This window comes from Antennarius striatus, chromosome 6 (genome assembly GCF_040054535.1).
Source record: "Antennarius striatus isolate MH-2024 chromosome 6, ASM4005453v1, whole genome shotgun sequence".
Taxonomy (NCBI): Eukaryota; Metazoa; Chordata; class Actinopteri; order Lophiiformes; family Antennariidae; genus Antennarius; species Antennarius striatus.
In genome coordinates, this window is record NC_090781.1 from 3,176,833 (window position 1) to 3,184,405 (window position 7,573).

At 42.0% G+C, this 7,573-nt stretch overlaps 2 protein-coding genes across 3 annotated transcripts; one reads left to right on the plus strand and one right to left on the minus strand.

Moving 5' to 3' along the window:
* The first annotated feature begins 1,476 nt into the window (after positions 1 to 1,476).
* lyrm9 (LYR motif containing 9) lies at positions 1,477 to 3,862 on the plus strand. The gene is made up of 4 exons (XM_068317394.1): positions 1,477 to 1,575; positions 3,201 to 3,352; positions 3,484 to 3,576; positions 3,642 to 3,862. The coding sequence occupies exons 2-4, from the start codon at positions 3,227 to 3,229 to the stop codon at positions 3,657 to 3,659; spliced, it is 237 nt and encodes a 78-aa protein (XP_068173495.1). The 5' UTR covers positions 1,477 to 1,575; positions 3,201 to 3,226; the 3' UTR covers positions 3,660 to 3,862.
* Positions 3,863 to 4,018: 156 nt separating this feature from the next.
* ift20 (intraflagellar transport 20 homolog (Chlamydomonas)) lies at positions 4,019 to 7,291 on the minus strand. 2 transcript variants are annotated; one of them, XM_068317391.1, is made up of 5 exons: positions 7,176 to 7,291; positions 6,437 to 6,574; positions 6,261 to 6,346; positions 5,234 to 5,337; positions 4,019 to 4,802 (listed from the first exon to the last, which is right to left on the minus strand). In XM_068317391.1, the coding sequence occupies exons 2-5, from the start codon at positions 6,561 to 6,563 to the stop codon at positions 4,721 to 4,723; spliced, it is 399 nt and encodes a 132-aa protein (XP_068173492.1). In that variant the 5' UTR covers positions 6,564 to 6,574; positions 7,176 to 7,291; the 3' UTR covers positions 4,019 to 4,720. The 2 variants fall into 2 exon arrangements, with proteins under 2 accessions (XP_068173492.1, XP_068173493.1); XM_068317392.1 differs by having other exon boundaries at positions 7,189 to 7,278.
* Positions 7,292 to 7,573: the final 282 nt, after the last annotated feature.

Below are 7,573 nucleotides of genomic sequence, written 5' to 3' on the forward strand. Positions count from 1 at the left end.
AACCCAGATTGTTCTCCAGATTTTCCTTTATAAATCACTGGTGGTTTGGATCAACAATTTCAGTTAAACATAAAGCAGATGAACACAGTGGTGTTTGACATCAATATTTAGTAGTGCCTGCTGTTGCAGAAATGACCTCTGAATACTTTCTAGAGCTTCCAATGAGGGCATGGAGGTGGTGTGTTCTAGGTACTTTTGACTATTTGTCTTCCCAACACTTCTAAATTCCAGTTGGTTTGATGGTTGCCAGCATGGTCAGCCCACTTCAGATCACACCAAAAATGTTATTCATGCCCATTCCAGAACACTGTACTTGTTCCTCTGCATGAATGCCTTAGTAAAATTTGGACAGCGTTTAGGGTTGTTGTCTTGTAGATGTGTCCAGCCCTAACTCTGGGCCCTAACTAGAACCGTGCCTGTGGTCTTTAATTTCCTCATTATGTTCCTCACTGTGTTCTCTGAGATAGCTTAAAATATGCAAAGTGGACAACTGCTTACAATTGGCCACCTTGAATACCCTTTCTCAAGATTGGCATCTGGAAGGGGGCCAACCTCCTTGACTGGTTGGATGGGAAAGAAATACAATAGAGATGGGGTGAGCGAGAGATTTCAAGCAGACAACACTGATGCACTAAGACCCGTCGTTTCTCACTAATAAACACTGAAGTTTGGATGGCTGATGATTATTGATCAGACATAACCTTGATGGCAGCATTTTCATTTAAAAATGTTGGTCACTAAAAATGTTTTGTAATGACTCATCCTTTTAAAAGAAGTATTTCAGATCATCGAATAAAGGCTCCTCCATATGTTTGTGTTGTAATACACCCTGCAGGAAATGAAACGACCACAATGCAACCGTTCAAGTCTACAAGTCCAGCTCTCCTCAGCTTCTAACCTTCTGTCTTCCTAAAAATGCCTGTTATCAGACACCATTTAAGCGAGATGCCACCAGCAACAAAGTGGCTTGACCAGTATAAATGTCAGAGAATACCAAACAAGGTGTTTTCTTCCCTCCCCATGCTTCAAGTTTGTTGGACTTTTTGATATATTTTTTTGTGTTTCCTGGATTTTTCTTGTCTGATTAAACTATGAGAACTCCTCCGGTGTTCTGCATATGGATAGTGATGTCCGCTTCGACACGGCGCTCCAGTGAACGCCCCAGGATCAGTAGGGTTTGTTTTTTAAATCCACTGCTTCGAATCCTACTTCAAACAATGGAAAAACCGTGTGATGACGTTTCAAACACGCCTCATTTACCAGGTGAACCAGTTTAGTGATTTGGATCAATGGGCAGGGATTCGAAACACCTTCTGGATTGATTGGATTAGCATTCAGATTGTTGACGGTTTCCTTTCTAATTGTTGTGCAATTGAACCAACAAAGAGATGTCAGGTCTGGGAACATTTAGAACTGGTGCCACCAAACCAGTAGGGGGCGCTGGTTATTTGTGTACAACATGGATTCCAGCCGTAGAAGAAGACGCGATGACGTCACAGAGCTTCCCCGTGCCTTACGGAGCTGATGACTGATGCCGGAGCCTCCGGACAGCCTCCAGGCCCGCTTCCAGCCACAGTAAGCCTCCATGTCGCGTTTGGTTCGGGGTTGTTCGGGCTGATCATTCTTCCAGCTAGCAGCTAAACGTACCGGTTTATTATTCACCGACGCTAGCCAGAGGTTAGCTGATAGCATGGATTACCAGAGGTTAAAGACTACAACACCCACACTCTCTGTATTTACGTCATCCCTCCGGTCACACGTGTGTTCCATCAGACGGTCACTGACCTACATCAGCCTGTTGTTCGATTGGTTTCTGTTTTACCCTTAGATGTAATGGAGTCAACAATGACCCCACGTGGGCTCTTCAGATTATTTGAAATGAAAAGTTGTAATCTCTCCATATTCCAGGTTCTCATAGAACATATTTGTGACATGAAGCCATTTGAATTTTTATCTTCTTGTTAAAGAAGTGTTAGTTTTTGTGTCACTACCCCGCTCTTTGTCTGTGTAGGTTCTCACTTCTCCAGGTGATGGTTCTCCAAAGCTGTTTAAATCAATCCACAGCACTTTAAGAACGTTTCTTGACGTTTCGTCTCTCATCCAAGAGGCTTCTTCCGTTCTGAAGGTGGTTGAAGTGGTTCTGAGGCCATGAACTAGCAAACCCAAAGGAAGGCTCATGTTATATTGGACTGCTTTTTTTAAAACATGATTTAGTTGTCAGTGCATTTCAAATTGTGCTTTTTAAAGTTGTTTTTTTTAAAATTTATCTAAAGTAACGCGGCTGCTAGAAAGTCAGCTAGGATCCCTGTGAACCTTGCCCTACAAATAATCCAGGATGGATGGGATGTAAAGCCCTGACCTGTCCTCCCACTAAAGGCCAGTCAGAGATGACTGATGATATAATAGAAGAGGGACAAAGAGGAGCCACAGACTGGAAAAGAATGGAAAAGTCTAACTAGACATGCGCTCATGGCCTTCATTGAATTGACCATTCTTGCAGAGGGTGAGACGAACTGGGATGTACCATTCCGTGTTTTTAGGGAGTCTTTTGCATTGTCCAATAGCACTATGTTTGATTGATTGTTTGAGATATTCACTATTTCTTGCACTTTGATAACAAGAGGACCGACCTGAAAAGACCACATGGCAGCTTTCTGCTACACATGGGACCTGTTCATTATGTAAAAAATGTACATGTCAAACATGAAATTGTTTTGTTTGAACATAATATCTCATGTTAAGAAAAATGAAAGAAATTGCAAAAAATTGCAAAAAATGCGTCGATTTTAATTGGTATCATTTTTGGCCTCAATTGTGGAGGAGTAGCAGAGTGATACAAAAACTAATTTCTTGAAATCAATGACAAAATAAAACTGCATATAGCCGCATGTCAAAAAACATGTTTTATGAGGAATAGCTGGAATCTGAAAATATTACAACTCTTTATTTTGAAGATTTTGAAGGGGAACAAAGTTTATCGCAAAACCACATTGAATTTCCCTTGGGATCATTATATATCTATTTTAATTGGTCATTTTTGACTCCACTCGTGGAAGACTTTAGGTAAGTTGTGCATCTGATATACTGGCAAGCTTGATACTCGTCACAACGTACTGATGAGTCAAACACCAACTTACATGTGTGATGTAATGTAAATTATGTCATTAACCTGATCTTGCACTTTTCATTTTCACTCACAGGAACTCAAACGGGAGGAGGGTCAGGGATGCCCCCGCTACCTGGAGCAGAGCTGGTCCAGACCCCGGTGCAGCTGTACCGGTATCTCCTCAGGTGCTGCAGACAGTTACCGACTCCAGCCATGCAAAAGCATTATCGACACGCCATCAGACAGGTGAGCCCGTCGCTGCTGCCGCGCAGCAGTCTGAAGGCTGTCATGCTATCAGAACAAACTGTCAGACCGGTTGTACCAGCACTGACCTTTTGGCCTCTTCCCACTCTATGAATGACCCTCATCCTCTACAGAGTTTCAACAGTCACTCGGATGAAGACAACCCAGAGAGAATCCAGATGATCATCCAAAGAGCTCTAGGAGACGCTGAGTGGATTCTTGATAAGGTAAGGATGACGCGTTTCTGACTCGGTTTGATCTCCTGTGGTTCTGACCTGTCCTCTCGCTCCAGTATAAGAAGATCAAGTGACGTTCTTGAACCACGGAGGCCTCTGTGCGAGTCTCATTGTCCTGTCCCGAGTCAGAGGTCATCGTCCTGGATTGAACGACTCAGCCCAATAAATAAATGACCTCTGGGTTTAGTGTATCAAACTGCACATGGTCATAAACTGAAAGGAATTAATCTGTAATAAATTATTTCAGAAGAATTCAGTTGTCTCATTGAGCTTTGTCTCAGAAAGTCAAAGGTCATCTCACCACTCAGCTCCACTGGGTGGGGGGGGCTGGTGGCGTCCAATCCTCCACCAGGTGGGGCTCCAGCTTCTCAATGCCCATAATATAAAAGTTATTCACACAACAAATACTAAACACAAAACAATCCCATGTATGTAAACTAACAAAAGAGGACAAACATTGGTCTTTAATACATGTATGTTAAATTACAAAGGCTGCGGTCCAACAATCTGCATCAATATCTGGATCTGCTGCACTGACAAACACCACATATAAGTACCTGTAATTTTAAATCACTTACTGTGGAAAAGATACATCATTCTTACTTTCACACTGAAATGTCCTGAGTGTTGATAAAAACAAAACACCCACAGTTCTTCAATGATGAGGCAGACTACTGCTGAGGAAGATCATGTGACCTCACTGATCGCTATGGAAAGTTCTCCCATCTCCGTACCTCCTGTATCTACGACTGCATGTCTAACAGCGAAAACAAAGTGACTGTTTCTCAAGTTTAACGTATTTACAGACGAAAGCACATGCAGTATTTCATTTGATAAAAAAATGTAAAAGTAGATATAAACAAATAAATTCTAGAATATAAATAGTATAAATATTTCTCTGTATAAATAGCGCCATCCTCATGGTAACTTTGAGATGCTGATCCATCTGGTGTGAACAGAACATGTTCCAGATATGTTCGAGCTGACACCACAATAATACCTGCTTAGATCTGTAGGCACAGGCAGACACACACACACACACACACACACACACACACGGAATGTGTAAGGATATCTCCATAACTCAGAACAATATTAGAGCTTTGGAAAAGTGTTCGTGTGTGTGTTTGAATCTTCATTTCTGCAGAATGAACTGATCAATGAACTCGTTCTGCTCTGCCTCCACTCTGGATAAGGCTTCATACTCAACATGATACCTGGAAGCACAAACAACAACAACATTGGTAATACTGATGATAAACTGAGATTAACACTGATTGCACGTGCATTCTATTGCCCGACAGTATCCGGAAATGCACTGTGTTCTGAGACTCATGGAACACAACGTATTTCCATGTATTAAAGAAACACTTAAAAGCGCTTTACATAGTCTATAAGAGGGAAAAGCTAATACAGATAGAAGGTGGTTTAATATCAGTATGGGGAGGGTCATAAATGTTTAAATTACCGTAAATAATAGTTTGTCGCAATATCGCGGAATTTCGTTATTTGCAAGTGGTCCTAGAACGCATTAACTGCAAGTAACGAGGGATCACTGTATTACAGATCATCTGGTAAAGAGTCCTCCATATCTTCGTGTTGTAATACACCCAACAGGAAATAAAACAACCCCAATGCAACTGTTTACCTCTCCAGCTGCATCTTCTTCTCTGCAATGAGAGCCTGAAGCTGCTGCTGTTTGGCTTCTCTTTGCTTTGCTACAGATTTCAGTAGGTTTCTGGCTCCAATAGCCTGGAGGAGAAGAAGATGGGACCGTTACCACAGGAGAAGTCACCATACACTCAACTCACCAACCAATATGATGTCCGTCACCGGAAACAAACATTAGAGGATGAGCTTGTCCACAAGTCATGACTGAAAACCATTCCTCTAATTAGTTCTGGGACAAAATACTAATTTGACAATAATCTGATTTTATTGCTCTGATTTATGTACATTTTGTTTATATTATTTAATGCTTTTGTTACCGGGTAAGTCAATTGGAACCACTTCTCATTTACAATAATGACCCGATTTACTACAAAGCAAAACACCCTCTTCTGAAAAGTGAATGGAAATTTTTTTTAAATGACAAAATTTAAAAAAAAAAGATTTTGAAACCAAAAATCATAAAAATAAATCAAATCAAACACGATTCTTCTGAAAAACTTCCCTGGTTTTATCTGTACAATTCAGCTGTTTACTAGGTCGCGCCCTCTGCTGGTGACAAACAGAATCGCCATTCGTTTTTCATCTGGACTGATTTTGAATCCTCACTTTAATTCAAACAGCCTCACGATGCATTGTTTCATTATTGATTACTGTAATTATTAAGTTTAAATTCTAGTCTGATCACTCTTGAGCGGTTTTATACCGCTGACGTCACACAATCCCAGATACACATTCATTTCCTGAATCTGTTTCAACCTATGAGTGACTCTGACCACAGCCGCCGGAACTTTAAACGTGACAGATATTCTTGCTGATCAGGCCGTGAATGCTCCCCGAACCAAAATGATCTGGATGAAATATGCTTTCACTCAGAAATCAATCCAAAAAAAAAAAAAAGCCACAACCAGATTTGTGTCCAGCTGCAGGCGTTTTCAGTAGGAATTCATCTACATTCAGGTGTTTCACAGCTTCAGCACAGGTTAGCAATTTCATGCTCAGCTTACCTTCATCTTTTCTCTCTCCGTTTCTTTTGCCAGTCCATCCACCAGTTCAATCAGACCTCCCACTGTCTTCTGAAACTGGACAATTTCTGCAAAGACAGCAACATTAGTGCGTTCTGTAGGCGCCGCTGTGATGGAAGGATACAGCAGGAGCTCCTGAGACAACTTGACAAACTTACTCTCCACAAATTCTTTACACTCCTCCTTGAGCTCGGCGGTCTTCTGGCTGACGTCGGGCTCCAGAACTCGCAGCTTGTTGACCTCATCAAAATAAAGGCCAGCCTCTGCCAGAGAGTCGTTCGCCATGGCTACAGGGTCTGTCCAACGTGGACAAAAACACACCAGAGTTCAACCACCGTCTCACATGTCCTCCATCACCCCCACTGGCTCTCTGACACCCACAGAACGGACAGGGGGCTGAATCCACCGTCACACCAACAAATAGTGACGTTAACTAGTGAAAAGAATCAAAAAGGAGTTTAAAAACATTGACCTGTGACCCAGCTGATTTTGATCAATCACAACTGAACTTTATACCACAAGTATGAGTTCATGGCCCTGATATCACATTATTTACGTTAATTCAGAGGTTTGGCCACGTAAATAAATGGAAATAAGGACAATAAGAGGGCTTTGGATTGGAGCTGTAACTTTGGAAAAGTGTACAATTCAACTATCCAAAGTGTTTTTCTACTTTTTCTCGTTTTTTCCTCCTCTGCAGTTTGGTTTAAAGGGCTGGTTCCGACTCTTCTGGGTTTCTGACGTGTCAGATGTCCGCTGGAGAACCCATTTACAGCAGCTAACGCCAGCTAGCCGATTAGCATCACTGCCGTTCCACCGATAAGTCTTATTTAAATAAAGTTTGAGGTTTTAAGATCGCTCGTCTGCATCAGTTCAATCGCGAAAAATCTGACTTACTCCAAATACTTGCATTTGTAGGCAGTCTCCTCAGTTACCGACTGTTCTTCTTCTTGTTCTTCTTTTCGTCTTCTTTCTGGGACTTCCGTCACAGAGCGTCCTCTTCCGGTCCAGACAGGAAGTGGAGAACGGACTCATCCATCTGGCCAGCAGAGGGCGCTGCGTTCCGACTGCAGTCTATCCAGCGGTTCCTGATAAACTGCAGTCGCCGGCCCACAACGCAGGCAGTACCGGCCGAAAGCCTGCTGAGATGCTGGGGGAGCCACCCCACAGCGACTGACCTTCAGTTTTTACGGTCCCTACTACTATTTGTTTTTTGGATGTGAATTCCTTTTTGTGTGAATCTCTTTTAGATTTGGTGAGTGTTGTTATTTTCTAATTAGTGTTTTGTGAATAAA